Source organism: Moschus berezovskii, chromosome 8, assembly GCF_049115385.1.
Source record: "Moschus berezovskii isolate FMDL1 chromosome 8, NW_MosBer_1.0, whole genome shotgun sequence".
Lineage (NCBI taxonomy): Eukaryota > Metazoa > Chordata > Mammalia > Artiodactyla > Moschidae > Moschus > Moschus berezovskii.
Window position 1 is genome coordinate 48,773,626 of NC_142467.1, and position 19,932 is coordinate 48,793,557.

At 49.2% G+C, this 19,932-nt stretch overlaps 1 protein-coding gene across 1 annotated transcript in view; it reads left to right on the plus strand.

Moving 5' to 3' along the window:
- The window catches only part of FAT2 (FAT atypical cadherin 2), an 84,245-nt gene extending 65,857 nt beyond the window's left edge, over positions 1-18,388 (plus strand). Inside the window, exons 19-24 of the mRNA XM_088838550.1 lie at positions 2,351-3,161; positions 4,697-4,842; positions 10,727-11,168; positions 13,504-13,657; positions 14,702-15,159; positions 16,457-18,388. Of these exons, the coding sequence (XP_088694676.1) occupies positions 2,351-3,161; positions 4,697-4,842; positions 10,727-11,168; positions 13,504-13,657; positions 14,702-15,159; positions 16,457-16,989 (2,544 nt within the window). The 3' untranslated portion in view covers positions 16,990-18,388. The remainder of the gene's footprint in view (positions 1-2,350; positions 3,162-4,696; positions 4,843-10,726; positions 11,169-13,503; positions 13,658-14,701; positions 15,160-16,456) is intronic.
- Positions 18,389-19,932: the final 1,544 nt, after the last annotated feature.

Here is a 19,932-nt window from a genome sequence, read left to right on the forward strand (position 1 = left end):
AGACAAGACCAATCCCACTTTGGGAAACAGCTTGAAGTGACCCAAGACATGGTCATTTGGTCATCACATGGGGAGCAATGGTGGGGATGAAGCTGAAGGGATGGGTTGGGTGGCTCATGGGGGCCTCATAGCTTGGATGACCATGTTATTTGAGGCCCAAACTGTGATGCTCCTGAGAGTGAGAGAGGCACTAAATACAGTTAATTGGTTATAACTGTTGATTTTCACCACAAATGAAAATCAAGACTGTCCTGGGCTAACCAGGAAGTACAGTCACCCATGATAAGCCTTGGTAATATTTGTAGATTGTAATCAAGGTGCAGTGAGAAGTGATGGAAGGGTTTCCAACAGGGAAGTGACCCTTCTTGTGTCTCAGGAAGCTCATTTTTTAAGTTCCAGAGAGAGTCAGTTGAAGGGGGCAAGAGTGGTTGAGGGAGACCAGTGAGAAGTCATCTAAGCTGGAGGCAGGTGGTGCTGAGACCTTGAGGTGATGGTGAAGATGAACAAGTGGACAGATTTGCAACAGGTTTTGCTTGGAAATTAGTGGGAGTTGGTGGTAGATTGGATACGGGGAGAGAAAGAAAAGAGAAGAATCAGGACCACTCCCAGGTTCCTGACTCCAGTGAAGTCTGGTTGGTAGGGCCATTTATGAGACTGGAGAGACTGGGATGGAGAACAGGTTTAGGGATAAAATGAGGGCTCTGTTTAGCATATATTATCTTTCAGGTGTCCATGATATAGCTAAGTGAAGGTGTCCAATAAGTAGCAGGATAGGGGAGTCTTTGTCTCAGAGAACAGATGTGGGCTGATGTAGAGGGTCTTCAAAGCCAAAAGCATAGGTCAAGAGATCAACTTCCTGATCTCTGTAGCCTGGCTCACATTATCACTTAGCAACTCAATCACTTTCTTGCATTTGTCCTGTATTTCCACTTTTGTTCACTGGGAGGCACTATAGGCCAGCAGATTCTGCTCTGGCTTTACCTGCTGTACGACCTTGAGCATGTTGAGACTCAGTTATATCTTTTGTAAAGTAGGACACTTCAGGATACCTGCCTCATCAGACAGATAAACTATGATCACACATTTAAAGCATGTAAAAGTGACTGGCACACAGTTTGTACTCAGTTAATGTCATTACATGTTATAATGCATTGCTTAGTCACTCAGTTATGTCTGATTCTTTGGGACCCCATGAACTGTAGCCCACCAGGCTCCTCTGTCCATGTGATTCTCCAGGCAAGAATACTGGAGTAGGTCACCATGTCCTCCTCCAGGGGATCTTCCCAACCCAGGGATCAAACCCAGGTCTCCTGCACTGCAGGAAGATTCTTTACCATCTGAGCCACCAGGAAAGCCCATATATTATAATACTCAGCAGTAATATTAATTATTACCATTGCTATTGATAGCTCATCGGTTACCCATTATTCCCAGAAGCAGGTGTGTTATTATACCTTTCTTGCCCACTCAAAGCAAATCCATATGAACAAGATATTACTGTAGGGAAAACCATGAAGATCCTTGCTGACAGCTGAGAAAGTGGTAATGCTACTGAGGAGAGGAAGGAAAGCTTCACCCTTGTCTGCCTAAGTCTGGGCAGAAAGTTGTAGAGATGCTTGGTGAAAGGTGCAAGGGAAAGGCATTTCTAATTTATTCTAATAATCACCTTGCTTAAAACCTTTGGTGGCTTTTCATGTCTCTGACTTAAATCCAACCTCCTGTTCCTCAGCCCATCGTAACCACCTGAGTTACCTCTCTGCTCACCTCTGGCCCTCAGCCCTGGCCACTCTGGTCCCTTCCTGCTTTTTCAGCATTCTTTCCCACCTGAGGGCCTGACAGTTGCCGTTCCCTGTCTGTCACCTCCCCTCCTCACCTCTCTTTTCTTCTGATCACGGAGGGGGGCCTGGCCCGTACAAGGCACTCAATACATATTTGTTGACTGAACTGAAGAAGACACGCCCATCCCCAGCCTGACCCCAGGCACATAGTAAAGAGGAGTAAGAGAACCTGTTGCGCTGGCAGTGGCCACAAAGGATGTGCTCTGAAATCGCTAGGAGACATGTGATGACCCTTCTAAGGAAAGAGACAGAATGAGAGAAGTTCAAGAGGAAGGAAGCGTGTGGCTGGCGAGGCTTAGGAGGGACTCAGAGAGGTATCAGAGAAGGAGGTGGTAGAGTTAAGTTGTACCACCTGGTGTGGGCTGTAAGTCCCTCCACAAAGCCTTCGGTGCTTCTGGAGTGATGATTTTCTTTTTCAAATGCGACAGCACACGGAGCTCACCCTGGAGCAGCAGGGAGGCCCCTTAGGGACCACAGCCACTGTCCTAATTCATAGCCCACTTTACCCACAGGTGTCAGACAGCGGCACCCCACCCCTCTCATCTTCCACGTTGGTCAAGGTCCATGTCAGGGAGCAGAGTCACTACCCTCCCTCCGCCCTCCCCCTGGAGATCTTCATCACCATTGGGGAGGAGGAGTTCCAGGGCGGCATGGTGGGCAAAATCCACGCCACAGACCGAGACCCACAGGACACGCTGACCTACAGCCTGGCGGGAGAGGAGAGTGTGGGCCGGCGCTTCTCAGTGGGGGCGACCGATGGCAAGATCATCGCCTCCCACGCGCTGCCTCGGGGCCGATACACGTTCAACGTCACAGTCAGCGATGGAACCTTCTCCACCATGGCTGGCGTCCACGTCCACGTGTGGCACATGGGGCCAGAGGCTCTGCAGCAGACCATGTGGATGGGCTTCCACCAGCTCACCCCGGAGGAGCTGGTGAGTGACCACTGGAGGAACCTGCAGAGGTTCCTTAGCAACTGGCTGGACATCAAACGAGCCAACATCCACCTGGCCAGCCTTCAGCCAGCAGAGGCCACAGCTGGTGTGGATGTGCTCCTGGTCTTCGAGGGGCACTCGGGGGCCTTCTCCAAGCTCCAGGAGCTGGCATCCACCATCGCTCGCTCAGCCAAGGAAATGGAGCACTCAGTGGGAATTCAGATGAGGTCAGCCATGCCCGTGGTGCCCTGCCAGGGGCCAAGCTGCCAGGGACAAATCTGCCAAGAGACTGTGCGCCTGGACCCCAGGGTTGGGCCCACGTACAGCACAGCCCGGCTCAGCATCCTGACCCCGAGGCACCGCCTGGAGAAGAACTGCTCCTGTAAAGGTGAGAAACAGGCCTTCCCCAGGACACCCAGTGCTGCTGGGCCTGACCAGCCCAACTCCAGGCCTGGAGATCCCAACACAGGACTCTCAGTTTAGTTAGAGGGACGTTTTAACAGGTTTAAGGGCCATGGACCACCACGAGACAGGTATGGCCTCACAAAATCTCATCATGGAATAGTGCCTTAGTTCTGGTCACTTTTTTAAATTTTGAAAATAATGGTAAGAATACAAGAGTCAGTTCAGATCACAGCTAAAAGCACAGACTCTAGCATCAAGTTGCCTGGGTTTCAATCCTAGCCATGCCACTTGGGAGCCACGTGACCCAAGGAAAATTAATTAACCTCTCTGTGCCTTTGTGCTATTGTAGAGATTAAGCAAGAATTAAATATTAAGTGCTTGCTCAGAAAAGTGCCTAACGTATAGAAAGTCATCAATTAATCTGAGTCAGTAACACTACTACTACTATTACTACCACCTGATGGTTTTAACCTTAGCATTCAGAGTAGGCAGCTCAGGGTCAAATCTGAGCATCTATCATTTACTAGCTGTGTACCCTTGAGTGGATTATTAAAACTCTCTCCTCCTTTTGGCCTGTGTTCCCTCTCTTCAACAGTGCTCTTCCCCTCCTCCCAACCCCCCTCCCCCCAAACCAATCCTCTTCCCTAGGAATCTGGAGCCCTGACAACTGATAATCTTATTCATACTGAGGTTTTAAGGATTTAATAAATGAACTCACTTCTGGGGAGGGCGGATTTAAAAAACAAAATCTGGGGAGGGCATTGCTTAATGTAACACAGCACTTCCCAAAGGGGTTTCCACAGAATGCTATGTCCAAGGGCTAATGGAAGGTGGCCCACCTTCCATTAAAGGTCAAATAAGCCCATGGTCAAATAAGCCTGAAAAACTCAAGTTTAGGTGAAGTTTCAGACCCCTCACTGTGCAACAGCGCATTAGCAATTGCTATGGGGGATGGGGCATTCAGGACCTTATGGAAGTTTCAGCCACATTATTTATCACTATTTTCTTTCTTCTTGACTTCTCAGCAACATATCATGTGGGACGTGCTTATTCAAATGCTTTCACTCCTAACGATGAAGGAGATATCTTGAGGCAAAAGCCCTTGTGGTGTTCCTTAAATCACACATATATGCAAGATCCTCTCCCACTTGGCCTCTTTCTTTCCCAAGTGATGTCAGAATCAACATGGAAACTATGGAGGATTTTGATATCAACCAACATACTTGGTTGATAATATTTCTGGCATGATTCTTGTTTCCTTCATGGTTTGAGCTCATAGTTTCTGACCCAGGCTGGGACCCAAGGCAAGGGTCCCTGGGGCCAAAGAAAGGTGTGCAAGGTGATGGCCCCTGTCTAACAGTGTGACCCTGGACAAGTTACCCACACCCTTGTTTCTTCACCTGTAAAATGTGAGTAATGACTTTGCTTGCCACCCAAGGGTTGAGTGAGACAAAGTTGGTCCCAGTGCTCCGTGGTGACCACTTGGTGTGGAGGTGACACCTTTGCTTGCTTTCATAGGTACTGCCGTGAGGTTCAGCGGTCAGAGTTTCGGGCGGTACCGTCTCCTGGAGGCTCAGAATGGGCACATCCATTTCCGCCTGAAAACACTCCAGTCACAGGCCATTCTCCTGTTCAGCAATAAGACAGTGCGTCTCCTCCTGAAGGTAAGGCACCGCCAGCCTGAGAGACTTCCTGGGGGCGTGCCAGACTGGGGAGGTGGGGCGGCATGGGCGTGGCCAAGAAGGCAAACTTCCGCAAAGAAATCCTTGCGTGGTTTACTGTGATCCTGGGTGCGACTCTCAGGTCAGAAGGTCAGAACATGAGACTTTCCAGCTTCGATGGCCAAAACCACCCCACCTGGGGATGCATGTCCTAGTACAACAGAGGTTGGGCTGTTCTGTGGGATGACAGAGAGCCTCTGAAGATAGAGAGAGGCACAAGGCCACCTAGACCTGGCTGATGCTTTTATCACTTTTGCTGAGTAATAGACCAATGTTTCCCAAGATGGGTGGGACGTAGGGGGCACTCAAGATGACAAACAGCATTAAGGTACATGGAATCATATGGAGGAAAATGAATTTCCTTTCTAAGGGTCTTTCAGTCCTTCTGATTATATCTTGTAGAAAGTCTCTGAGTACCTGCCTGATTTTAACACCTCCATCACACATGTCCATCTCCCAAAGAGAAAGGAGACTTTGGCAGCTAGTTCCTGCTAAGTTGCTGCATTTGTGTCTGACTCTTTGCAACCCTGTAGACTATAGCCCACCAGGCTCCACTGTCCATGGGACTCTCCAGGCAAGAATACTAGACTGGGTTGCCATGTCCTCTTCCAGGGAGTCTTCCCTACCCAGGGATTGAACCCACATCTCTTATGTCACATGCATTGGTAGGTGGGTTCTTTACCTCTAGCACCACCTGGGAAGCCCCATTTAGAATTTTTTAAATATTAATTTATTTTTACTGCCCTGGGTCATCATTGATGTGCACAGGCTTTCTCTCGTTGCTGCGAGTGGAGGCTACTATGTGGCTGTGGTGCTTGGGCTTCTCATTGTGGTTGCTTCTTGTGCTGCAGAGCATGGGCTCTAGGCACAGGGGCTCAGTAGTTGTATTGCTCTGCGGTGTGTGGGATCTTCCCACAGCAGGGATCTGTGTCCCTTGCATTGCAAGGCAGATTCTTCACCACGAGACCACCAGGGAAGCCCTGGTTAGAACTGAATTCATTCAGCTAATATTTATCAAGCATTACTATGCAACAGGTACTCTTCCAGGTGCTTGGGTCTTATCAGTGAAAATATATATATATATATAAAAAAACCCTCTTAGAGTTTTCATCCTGTGGTGAGAGACCGACAGTAAACCTAATCAGAAAATTACAGAATTTGTCTAAATGTGATGTGTTTTGGTTAAAAGGGAAAAAAAAGGGTTAAGGGGGATCAGGAATGTGGGAAGTTACAGTTTAAAATAAGGTGGTTAGGGAAGGTTTCATTGAGGGTCTAGTTATGTAGACCTGTGGGGGAACAGTATTCTAGGTAGAGGGAACAGTCATTGATAGGAGATTGCTTGGCATGTTTAAAAACAGCTCAGATGTCAATATGGCTTGAGTGAAGTGAGCAGGGGAGCAGTAGTAGCACGAGTTGAGATCTGATACATAATAAGATGAGATGAGATCATATCTATCAAAAGTTCTCAGGCTATTTAAGGACATTGGGTTTTATTCTGAGAATGTAGGGGACATTAAAGGTTTTGAGCAAAGAATTAACATGGTTTGACATATGTCGAAAGGGTCCTCATGGCTAGTGTGCTGAGAATAGACTTTAGAGGAACAAGGATGGAAGTGGAAAGACCCAGCCCAAAGGAAGTAATTCTGGTGAGAGATGCTGGCAGTTTAGATCAAGGGAATGACAGTGAAACTGGGAAAAAAAGAGTTCAGATGCTGGAGGTATTTTGAAGGCAAGGACAACAGGACTCCTGATGAGCTGAATGAGGGCTAGGAGAGAAAGCAAGGAGTAAGATGTTGACCTGGAGCAACCAGAAGGAATGAAGTTGCTGCCAACAGACCTAGCAAAGGACATGGATAGAGTAGACTGGGGAACTGGGGGTGACCAGGAGTTCCATTTTGGACCCATGAGCTTGAGATAACTATTAGACCTACTAGTGGAGCTGGACACACAAAATCTAGTGAGAAAGTTCTGGGATGGAGGTGAAGATCTGAGATTCTTCAACACATATGTAGTATTCACAACCATGAGACTGGAGAGATCACCAAGGAGTGCAGGTTAAAAAGAGGGTACATCAAGGATTTATCCTTGAAATACTCCAACACTGAGAAGCCAAGAGAAGAGGAGAATCCAATGAAGGAGAATGAAAAGATGCAACCAGTGATGCTTAAGGACAATGAACAGAGTACTGTATCTGGGAAGCCAAATGAAGGGCTTGTATTAAGAAGGAAGAACTGGGGCTTCCCTGGTGGCTCAGTGGTAGAGAATCCATGCAGGAGACATGGGTTCAATCCTTGGTCTGGGGAGATCCCACATGCCCTATTGAGCCAGTGTAGAGCCTGGGAGCCTCAACTCCTGAACCCATATGTTACAACTACTGAAGCCCGCATTCCCTCGAGCCCAGTGCCATGCAACAAGAGAAGTCACTGCAATGAGAAGCCCAAATACTGAACGCATGTGTCACAGCTACTGAAGCCCGCATGCCCTAGAGCCCAGTGCAACGCAACAAGAGAAGTCACTGCAATGAGAAGCCCATGCACCGCCACTAGAGAGTAGCCCTCACTCTCTGCAACTAGAGGATAACTGCGTACAGCAACGAAGACTCAGCACAGCCATAAATTAAAAAATAAATGAAATTATATATAAAAAGAGAAGGAAGCATTAAGTGATCAGCTCAGTCATATTCTGCTAAGAGGTCAAATAAGATACGAAGTGATATCAATCATTGGATTTGGCAACAAAGAGGATGCTGCATACTCTGACATCAGTGGTTTCTGTGTCATGTGTCATGGTGGGTAGGAGCAGAATTTTACTACAAAGGGAAAGCAAATAAAGAAAGTGCAATCTGGCAGGAGATGTGGGTTCAATAAAACTTTTTTTTTTTTAAAGATTAGAGCAATAGGGACTTCCATGGTAGTCCAGTGGTGAGACTCTATGCTCCCAAAACAGGGGACCCAGCTTTGATCACTGGTCAGGGAACTAGGTCCCACATGCCAGAGCTAAGACGTTCTTATGCCTCAACTAAAGATCCCACATGCTGCAACAAAGATCAAAGACCCTGAGTGTCACAATTAAGACCTGGCAGATAAATAAATGCATAAATATATATTTTTTAAAAGATTAGGGCAATAACAGCATGTCTATATGATGACTGGAATGATCCAGTGGAGAATGGACAAAGGTATAGGAAGGAGAAAGGATAGTCAGTGGTCCCTTGGTCCAACATATAGGCGATTAAGAAGGGTAGGGTGGGGTCTAGTGCATGAAGAGAGGTTGGCTTTGGACAACAGGGACAGATGTGATGGTGGCCGTGCCTGTAAGTTCCCATCTGGCTGCTGAGAGCAAGGGTGGGGAAAGAGGCATTAAGGGCCTAAGGAGAGAGCAGTTGTGAAAAGAGTCACCTGGGAGAATGAGGAGACCAAACAAGACAGTGCAAGTGTTAGTTGCTCAGTCTTGTCTGACTCTTTGCAACACCATGGACTCTAGCCCATCTGGCTCCTCTGTCCATGGAATTCTCCAAGCAAGAATACTGGAATGGGTGGCCATTCTCTTCTCCAGGAGATCTTCCCAACCCAGGGATCGAACCTGGGCCTTCTGCATTGCAGGCAGAGTCTTTACTGTCTGAGCCAACAGGGAAGTCCAACCAAGACAGTACAATTGTACAATTGTTGGGTAGTACGAAGGACACATTTGAAACTCTTGGCAATGAAATTAAAGGGAGACAGATAAGCAAAGGCTGTGTGTTAGTCCCTAGCCACGTTCAGCTCCATGATACCTATACAGAGTAGAGGGAAAGTTGAGTTTTACCTGATTTGTGTATTTGCCAAGTGAGATCTACCAAGTTAAAAAGGGAAAAGAATTTTTCTATGGACTTTAAGCTTGATAAGGTGAGGGATGAGGACATGACAGAAGGGAGAGACAGTGAAAAAATGGAGGGATCAATGGAGTTGTGGTCTTTGGTAAGTGAAAGCAGTGATTTAATAACAATGTTTTGTATAAGATGTACTTATTTTTTTTAATTTTTTAAATTGAACAATAGTTGCTTTATAGAATTTTGTGGTTTTCTGTCATACATCAACAAGAATCAGCCATAGGTACACCCATGTCCCCTCCCTCCCAGACTTCCCTCCTATCTCCCTCCCCATCCCAACCTTCAGCCTGTCCCAGAGCCCATGTTTGAGTTCCCCGAGTCACACAGCAAATTCTCACTGGCTATCTATTTTACATACAGTATTCTAATTTTCTATGTTACTCTCTCCATACATCAGTTCAGTTCAGTTCAGTCGCTCAGTCGTGTCCAACTCTTTGCGACCCCATGAATCACAGCACGCCAGGCCTCCCTGTCCATCACCAACTCCTGGAGTTCACTCAAACTCATGTCCATCGAGTTGGTGATGCCATCCAGCCATCTCATTCTCAGTCGTCCCCATCTCCTCCCTCCCCCAATCCCTCCCAGCATCAGAGTCTTTTCCAGTGAGTCAACTCATCGCATGAAGTGGCCAAAGTATTGGAATTTCAGCTTTAGCATCAGTCCTTCCAATGAACACCCAGGATTGATCTCCTTTAGAATGGACTGGTTGGATCTCCTTGCAGTCCAAGGGACTCTCAAGAGTCTTCTCCAGCACCACAGTTCAAAAGCATCAATTCTTTGGCGATCAGCTTTCTTCACAGTCCAACTCTCACATCCATATGTACTTATTTATTTTTGACATTCTCTTTCCTTGATGGCAAGCTATATTGGTTTTCTGTTTGCTGTAATAATACTAAGCATTCTTTTTAGTAAAGGTGTGTGTAGTATTCAACCAGGGCAAAACTCGGCAAGATGGTGTACGAATGGCCAGTCTAGAAAACACTGGGTTAGATCTTCACATTTCACCCAGAGGAGCTCTACTTAATAGTTTCACTTTGTTGTTCTTGTTGCTCAGTTGCTGAGTTGTGTCCAGCTCTTGGTGACCCCATGAACTGCAGCACACTACCCTTCCCTGTCCTTCACTGTCTCCTGGAGTTTGCTCAAACTCATGTCCATTGAGTTGATAATGCCATCCAACCGTCTCATCCTCTGTCATCCCCTTCTCCTCCTGCCTTCAATCTTTCCCAGCATCAGCGTCTTTTCCAGTGAGTTGGCTCTTCGCATCATGCGGCCAAAGAATTGGAGCTTCAACTTCAGCATCGTCCTTCCAGTGAATATTCAGGGTTGATTTCCTTTAGGATTGACTGGTTTGATCTCCTTGCTGACCAAGGGACTCTCAAGAGTCTTCTCTAGCACCACAGTCCGAAAGCATCAATCCTTCAGTGCTCAGCATTCTTTATGGTCCAGCTCTCACATCCATATGTGACTACTGGAAAAACTATAGCTTTGACTACATGCACCTTTGTCAGCTTGTGGACCCCCTGAAATCATCTTTGAGATCCACTTCAAGAACTGCTTAACTGTTGAATAAGGGAGTAGGGGTGAAAGGGAGGTTTTTGGTTTCCCTGAAGGCTTAGGAAAGTAGAACACTAGAGAGGCCTGTGAAGAAGAATCCAAACGACAGGGTCCAGAAAGATGTCTCTGGGCCTCAGTTTCGTCATCTGTGAAATGTAGATGTCACCCCTGCCCAGGACATTCCATGGAGAACAGAGAGGGCCAAATGAGACCATAAATGGAAGCTCACTTTGAGGGTTTTTATGCTCTACAAATACAATGTCTAAAAAAATACAGCCTTGAAAAATCACTCCCCCTTCTACCTGTAAAAATACACTAACAGTTCTTTGCACTAGCAGCTTCTGAGCAAGGGTTTTTCTAAGCACTTCTTGGTTTTGCTGATGGTCATCTGGGTTTTCTTTACAGTTGGTCAACGGAGTGCTCCAGCTGGAATACCACTGCCCAGGTGGCTTCTATGGAAATCTTTCCTCCCGGTCGCACGTGAATGACCACGAGTGGCACTCTGTTCTGGTGGAGGAGATGGACACTTCCGTCCGCCTGTTGGTTGACAGTGCAAGCAGCACCTCCCTCGAGCTCCCAGAGAACTGCCGGGGTCTGAAGCCTGAAAGGGACCTCTTTCTGGGTGGCCTCGTCCACTTGCATTCTTCCCCAAATGTCTCCCAGGGCTTTGAAGGCTGCCTGGATGCTGTTGTGATCAACAGAGAGGTGCTGGAGCTGCTGGTCCATGGCAAGAAGGCGGCCGGTTTGCTGGAGAGGCGGGCCCTCACCAAGTGCTGCTTCCCCAGTGACCAGTGTGGCCAGAACCCGTGTCTCAATGGTGGGAAGTGCTTGCAGACCGGTGGGGCAGGTAAGGCTGTGGCCGACCCTGAGGCTTATCCCAGGAGACTCTGCAGAGGACCCTGACACGCTGAACTAGCAATCGTGGATCACGGTAGAGTAGACTGAGCATATTTCTCCAACACAGCCCCATGAGGGAGAGAGGGGAGAGGGAAGTAAAGCTCTGTTTTACTGCTCAAGAAACCACTGTGCTATGGAAGGGATACCTGGAAAGGCAAGGGAACCCAGCCAAGGTCATGGGGCTGAAGTTAGAGACAGGCTCAGGGTACAGATCTCAGTGGAAATAATTCCTTCCTCCCCTTTACTGTCTGGTGACCTGGGATTGGCTAGGCTTACACCAGGGGAGGCCAGGAGTCTTCTTTCTCCTTCAGCAAGAACTGTCTTACTACTTTTTTTTTTCTGGATGGGGGAAGGGCGTGAATGGGGACCTCCATATAGAAGGCTGAGGTCAACACATCTGTGTCATCACTGGTCCATGCTAAGTTTCTCTTTCTTACTGCCCTTTATACTCCACTGCCTTTTCCCTTCCCCAAACTGATAGGTAAACATTTAAAGTTGGGGGTTTTTTGGCCATACTGCACAGTATATGGGATCTTAGTTTCCTGACCAGGGATCAAACCCTCACCCCTCAGTGGAAGCATGGAATCTTAACCACTGGACCACCAGGGAGGTCCCTAAAGTTTCTAAAAGTGTCCTTTCAACATGCATGAACTATATTTCACATGCTTGAATTTTTACACTCTTCCATCCACACTGCCACAAGTAATTCTTTTTTCTAGTTTTTTTTTTAATTGGAGGATAATTGCTTTACAATGTTGCATTGGTTTCTGACATACATCAACATGACTCAGCCATAGGCATATATATATGTCTCCTCCCTCTTGAACCTCCCTCCTACTGCTTTTAATTTTGGCTCAATTTGCCAAGGTGTGCATGTGCTTACTTTTCCCCTCTCCACTTTCCTAGCAATGGACATCCCACTTCCATCAACAGTGCTTCACTGAACATCCTTCCATGTCATCTTACAAACCTACATGAGAACTTTCACACACACACACGCATACACGAAATTCACAAACCCAGAGTATACCAATACTTTGACTAGGTCAGGTCAGATTGCTGTCCAGCATGGCTCCAGCAGTCTGTACTTCCACCAGCAAGTGCACGTGGTTCCTAAGCACCTATATCCCTGTCAACACTCGGCACTCTCCAGTTTTCTAATGTTTGCCTGACTGATAATACTGTCATTTCTACCTGAGATACCCAAGGAGTCCCTCACCTCTGTGTCCCCACTGCCATGAGTCTGACCCCAGCCCTCATCACCTTTCATCTTCTCTTCTGCACCAGCCGCCTCCTTGCTCCCCTGCTTCTGTCCCTCCACTAGCATCTTCCAGCAGGACACCAGAGCCATCCTTACACAGTGCACATCTGAGCACATCACTTTCCTGCTCAGACCCTAGTGGTGGCTTCCCCTTGCTGTTCAGATGGAGTCCCAATTTCTTACTCCTGCCTGTGGCTCCTATGCACTGGACCCTTTACCTGTTGGCCCTCCTGCTCCCACTCTCCCCTCTGCTCCCTAGGCTCACCCCTGCCCCAATCCCTGGTGATATGTCATGCCCTCTCCTCTGAGTCTTTGCACACGTTCTTTGCTTAAAGCATCTTCCTCTTTGCCTCTCTTTTTGCCTGGCTAATTTTTACTCATCCTTTAGGTCTGAACTAAAATACCCACTCCTCCAGGAAACCTCCCCTGGTCCCTAGTTTAGGCTAGTTCCCTCCCTAACACTTCCTTTCAATAAAATGAATTTTTATGATAATTACTAATATACTGATATGATATATAACTGCCTAACTCTGACCCCCCAAGTTGCCATTTGCTTGCAGTATAACTCTGAGCCAATGTTATACATTCCCAGGCCTCGCTTCCTGTCATCAACTTCCACCTGTCCCCAGGTGCAAGGACAGTAATAGTAACTAATGATGAGGACCATAACAGCAACCAATCTCAGAGCCAATAGGTGGATCTGATGAGCTAATACATGAAGATGCTTAGAACAGTGACTATACTGAATAGCATTGTCTAGGATGACAATGATGATACCCATTAGTATCTGTTAGATGACTGTTCCCTGTAGGTTGATTGAGGGCAGGGATCAAGTCTTCTTGCCCAACTGAGCACCACTGCCCAACACGGAGCACGTGGCAGAGGGAAGCACTCAGTAACTAAGTGTGGACCCTGGGATCTGCAAACACTCAAGATCCCCCTCCATCCTGGGGGGTCAGTCCACCCGCAGTCACCTGACCACTGGACGAGTGTGTCCTCTCACCTCCCTGCCCTTTCCTCCCAGGATATGTCTGCACGTGCCGCCCGCAGTTCTCCGGGAGGCACTGCGAACAAAGAAAGGAGAACTGCACCTCGACTCCCTGCCTGGAAGGTGGAACTTGCATCTCCTCCCCCGAGGGAGCCCCCTGTATCTGCCCTCATCCCTACACAGGAGACAGGTAAGCACAGGAGAGCCCCCCGGCGGTGGGCTCCTTTCCCTGAGGTTGGCAGCACCTCTGCCCTCTGAGCCCTGAAGAGGCCAGTGGGCAGCCAGGGGCTGAGTAATCCAGCAACCTGGCCTCTTGGCCTTTTCCAGGGGTCAGGCCTTCTTCCTCCCACCACCTGCATCAAGAACACCCTGGGAGGGGAGGTGCTTGCTATACAGACAGACTGCCCAAGCCCTCTGCTGAACCTAGTGGACTGGACTCGCCAGGCTGGGGCCCAGGAATCTACTTCATACCAGCTCCTCAGGCACTTCTGATCTTTGCCGAAGTCTGAAAAAGCTCAAGTTCTTGTTCTCTTGCTCTGGCCCCTGACTTTTCAGCAAGTGGCCTGGCGGCAATGATTCCCCTTGGTACAGGCTCCACTGTGGACTCATACCCCACCACTAGCTACCTGTGCCTCATGTAATGCTGCCCTGGGGTTTCCAGGGAAGGAGAATCACCCACTATAATCCTAGACACAAAGAAGCTTCTGGCAATTCACTGGTTTTATGAATTTCCAACTTGGAAACCTTTAAAATTCATGAGGGAGACTTATGAAAAATAAAAATTCCTGGAACAATTAAATTGGAATCTCCAAGGAAGGAGGCCTGGGATTCTATTTATAACACATTCCCAAGGGACACCCTCCCCTGCTATCAGTGTGTATGTAAGAGATCCAGTGATGTGGTCCACCCACCCATTTTACAGGTGGGGAAACTGAGGCCCAGAGAAGGAAAGGGCTTGTCCAAGATTCCCCCATATGTTTATCTTAAAGTCCTTTCTCTCAGCACCCGGTCTGGGAACTAAGACTTAACATGCCACGGGGCAACTAAACTCGCGGGCTACAACTCCTAAGCCCGAGGGCTTCAGAGCCCGCCTGCTACAACTAGAGAATCTGTGAATCACAAAGAAAGATCCTGCATGCTGCAACGAAGACTCAGTAAAGCCAAATAAATAATAAAGAGGGGACATGGAAAGCCCTATCTAGTGACTGGGTCCTCTACTTCTCTGTCCCTGCAGGTGTGAGATGGAGGCCAGGGGCTGCTCAGAAGGACACTGCCTCGTCACCCCTGAGATCACAAGGGGGGACTGGGGACAGCAGGAGATTCTGATCATCATAGTGGCCCTGCTGGTCATCGTCGTCATCTCCACAGTGCTTCTCTTCTACTGCCGCCGTTGCAAGTCGCACAAGCCCGTGGCCATGGAGGACCCAGATCTCCTGGCCAGGAGTGTGGGTGTTGACACCCAAGCCACGCCTGCCATTGAGCTCAACCCCCTGAGCACTAGCTCCTGCAACAACCTGAACCAAATGGAGCCAGGCAAGACCACAGCTACAAATGAACTTGTCACTTTTGGACCCAGCTCTAAGCAGCGGCCCATGGTCTGCAGCGTTCCTCCCAGACTCCCGCCAGCTGCAGTCTCTTCCCACCCTGACAACGAGGCCATCATTAAGAGGAGATGGTCAGGCGAGGAGATGGGTCAGTATAGCCACAGGCTGTTAGCCTCTGGGATTGATGGAACAGGGCAGTAGATGGAAACACTCCATTATCTGAGACATGAGGGTTTTCAGCCACCATCCAGTCCACGAAGGGATGTGGTCAAGGTCAGGGTGCACTAGTGGCTGGACCAGACTCCAGGCCTCTGGACTCAAGAGTCTATGCCTCATTCCACTGAACTGTGATGCACGCCTCTAAATTCCAAGTCTCCACAGGACTGACAGCCATGGCAGAAACCCACAGACCCTGGATGGGGGTGGGGAGGATCCATGAGGTTAAAAGGGAGCTTCTGTATATATTTACTTGGGCTTCCCTGATGGCTCAGCTGGTAAAGAATCTGCCTGCAATGCAGGAGACCTGGGTTTGATCCCTGGGTTGGAAAGATTGCCTGGAGAAGGGAAAGGCTACCCACTCCAGTATTCTGGCCTGGAGAATTCCATGGACTATATTCTGGCTTAGAGAATTCCATGGGGTCGCAAAGAGTTGGACACGACTGAGTGACTTTCACTCACTTACATATATATTTACACTTTTCTGGAAAGGGAGAGAGAGAGGCAGTTGTCCAGTTGACTGACCACCCAGTCTAGAGGTGCAACAGCCTTGGGCCAGACCTGGCTCAGCCCACGGAGGGATCTTCACCCTCCTCTCATCTTCAGCTCAACAGGAGGTGAATTTGTAAAGTACCTTATGTTCCTGGCTTACTTACTAATCTTTAGAACAGCTATTGGCATTAACTGTCTGCCATTAGGGTAACTGGGACACATATAGACACAGTCACTTGTAACTCTCCCAACTTGTCAGGACCAGGGACAGAGGTCAGACCAAGGATACCTGATCACCAAGCTTCCAAGTGACATCTTATGTAATCACCCCCTGTGATAGACACCATCACATCTCCTAGTCCAAAAGACATGTTTGTTTCCTTCAATTAAGGAGACAAAACTCACCAGTAGGATTTTGATGGAGCTCTGTCTCCAGGAATGGGAGTGGGCTGCATGGAGCCATTCAGATTCTTCCCTTATTCACTGACCCTTGAAGCAGTGGCATAGATTTGCAAAATGTACTGGCTTTGAGTTAAACCTCTGGCTTTCAACTTGGCCCCACTGAATTCTAGATATTAATCTAAGCTGCCAGAGACAACACACGCAGATGGGCCACATACCCACTGACTCCTTGGCTCCTCTCTGCCACATGCTAAGTCATGTACATTAGCTCTAAGGCCAGCTGGAACCTTCACCAGGGAAACTCAGAGCTCATCCTATCATGTGTTCCCTTTCAGTGTACCCAGGCGGAGCCACGGTCTGGCCCCCAACCTACTCCAGGAAGGAACGCTGGGAATACCCCCACTCCGAAGTCACCCCTGGCCCTCTGCCACCGTCGCCTCACTGCCCCCAGAACCCAGCCGTGATGCCGGACCCCAGTGGCCTCTACGGGGGCTTCCCCTTCCCACTGGAGCTGGAGAACAAGCGAGCACCCCTCCCACCCCGTTACAGCAACCAGAACCTGGAAGATCTAATCCCCCCGCGGCCCCCCAGTCCCCGGGAGCATCTGCCGGCTCCCTGTCTCAATGAGTACACGGCCATCAGCTACTACCACTCGCAGTTCCGGCAGGGAGGGGGAGGGCCCTGCCTGGCAGAAGGGGGCTACAAGGGGGTGAGCATGCGCCTCAGCCGGGCCGGGCCCTCTTACGCCGACTGCGAGGTGGGGGGTGGGCACCCCATGGGCAGGGGCCAGCCCCAGGCCCCCCACAACTATGAGGGCTCTGACATGGTGGAGAGTGATTATGGGAGCTGTGAGGAGGTCATGTTCTAGCTGTCTTCAGAGGGAGGCAGGCGGGAGGCTGAGGACTCGACACCTCCCCCCATCTGGTGGGGAGTGAATTGAGCGTGGCTGGGAAAGAGCGAGGGAAGCCCCCATACCCAGTCCAAGCTGCCAAATCTTGAAATGTGTCCTTGCAGACCCCCAGCTGGTCCCTGAGGATGGAGGAAAGCTGAGGGTAGGGTCCAGACACAGCACCAGGGCCCCTAGGAGAAAGCGGGTGCCCAGAGCCATTACCCTGGAAACCCAGGAAAAACTGACTCCTGGGATACGCAAGAGGCAGTGGGGCCCCCTGATGGTCCCCAGGGATTCAGAGCCTGACTACTGGGCCAACCCTGATGGGGATACTCTTAGACCTGCCCACAGCTGCGTTCTGCAGGCCACGGCGGGCCTGTGCCTCACAGGCAAGCACCACACCTGCTGTAGAGACAAGGTCCAAGGTCACAAACCTGCGGGGCAGCAGGGGCTCTCCAAGGGGCTGAGAGGTGAGCAGCAGGTGAGCAGCTGCCACATGTCACCTGTGCACCCTGCCTGCCAGGCATCGGAGGTAAGATGATGAACCTCGGCGACGAGGCTTCCCCGGGGCATCACTTGGCCTCAGTCTCCTGGTGGTCCCACTCCTCTAATCTAACTCCAAGCACCTTGTCCCTCCTTTTCTAAGTCATGTGACTTTCTACCAGCCAGGGCCTGCCAGGATCTGTGCAGCCCTGAACCGTCTTTGTTAAAGAATTCAGACCTCATGAAACACTGGGCTCTTCAGCCCAAGTTTCTCAAGCACTTTGGGCCAAAGGCAAGAAGGGCACGATTCTTCATTTTTGAAATAATTCTTAGGCACTTTTCAACCTTGCTGTCTGGATGAGCTGCCCCATAGGGACTTTTCTTCCCTAGACACAAGGAAGTCAACTCCTGCGCAGGGAAGGGTGGCAGCAGGGAGTCAGACACCAGGTGGGTCCTCTCCTGCCCCTCTGTCTCAGAGACCTGCCAGTCCAATTATTACCTGCAGTGACTCAACCCTATGCATGGAGGGTCAGTGTGGGCACATGTCTGCGCAAATGGGTGTCCATGTAGAGTACGTGTGCACACATGTGCAGAATGTATGTAGCCAGGAGTCGGGGGGACCAGAGTGTCTGGTAGCCTGGCCATTCCTTCCCCTGCCACTCTGGTCCACTGCTTTTTCATGTGTGTTGTTTAGGGAGACAAAAGTAAAAAGGAAGAGAAATGGTGACTCTTACCCACAAGGCTGCTGCTTACAGCCAGAGGGAGCTGTGTGGATGAAAGGGTGTCTGTGTGTGTGGTTAACGGCTGTGCGGGCGACTGTGAGCGTGAATGATGGGGTGCCTGGTTTCATTACTCATCTGTTGTTGTTTTTTTTAACAATAAAAAATCTTTTTTACTGTTATTCTCTTTGTCACCTAGGCTGTTTGGGGTTGGGTCAGGGGAAGGTCACAGGGGTTTTACCGGCCATTCCAAGCTAAGGTTCATGGAGCCTGGAGGTTGGAAGGGACCCCACAGGTCACTAAGCACCATGATTCCCTTGAAAAATGGCTAACCTGCAGATCCCTGAGTTCCACCCACACATACAAAATCAGAACCTGCAGGGGTTGGGCCTAGGACACTGTTTAGAAAACCGCCTCTAGTTCTGACACAGCGGGGCACAGTGAGTGGACAAATCCGCTCAGGAGCGAGTGAATGAAAAGCCCAGGACAAGACTTCAGGACTGCTGACCTCTGGCCAGCACCCTTGGCACCACATCGCAGTGGCCAGGCTGAGGGGATTTAATATCACAGGTCTTGGGAGGCCAGTGCCCTGATGACGAGAGTCACCTGTGGCCACAGCTCCACAGCTCACCTCGAGGCCCAGCTGGATGTGAATGTCACCAGGCAACCTGGTTGGCGCAGGCCTTGCCGGTCCATCACTGAGGCTGGAGGGTCTTGTCCCTGCTGTCCGGCTCCCAGTGTAGGTAAGCAGAGAAGGCATGGGTGGTACCACAGCAGACAGTGGCTTGGGGGTCCAATGGGCTCGGTTTCCAACCAGCTCTGCCACACTGTAATGTGGCCTCAGGCAGGTACAACCGGGCCTCTCACTGGTCAGTAAAATGAAGAGTAAATAATACCCCTATTCTAAGAGATAAGTTCAAAGAGCTGACAGCAGCATAAACAATAAACGGTGACCCTTATACTAGGGAACAATACCAGGTATAGTATGCAGATTGGATTAGCTTATCAGAATGGTGCAGGAAACCACAAAGAATCTAGTCCAGCGGCGCCCAAATTTCTGTTGCTTTTTGATTTTACTTTCATGATTTTGATCCTGATGACACCTGTTCTATTGTTTACTTAATATTTTTCTTTTAGTGTATTTAGATTTTTAAAATATTTTTATTCACCTTAAAAGCATAGGGCTTCCCTTGTAGTTCAGCTGGTAAAGAATCCACCTGCAGTGCGGGAGACCTGGGTTCGATCCCTGGGTTGGGAAGATCCCCTGGAGAAGGGAAAGGCTACCCACTCCAGTATTCTGGCCTGTAGAATTCCATGGACTGTATAGTGCACGGGGTCGCAAAGAGTTGGACATGACCGAAGGGCTTTCATTTTCAGTTTCGGACTTCCCTTGTGGCTCAGCCGGTAAGAAGTCTGCCTGCAGTGCAGGAGACCTGGGTTCAATCCCTAGGGTCTGAAGATCCCCGTGGAGAAGGAAATGGCAATCCACTCCAGTATTCTTGCCTGGAAAATCCCATGGACATAGGAGTCTGGCAGGCTACCGTTCATGGGGTCACAAAGAATGGGACACAACTGAGAGATCTCACTTCTCACTTCTCTAAAAGGATAATATCCACAGCCGAAAAGAAGTGAAAGTTACTAATTTTTCTAGCGCCACATGAAAACACATAAACATCCCAGTTTTCAAAATGACTGTCCAGGGTCCCCTAAATCATCTCCG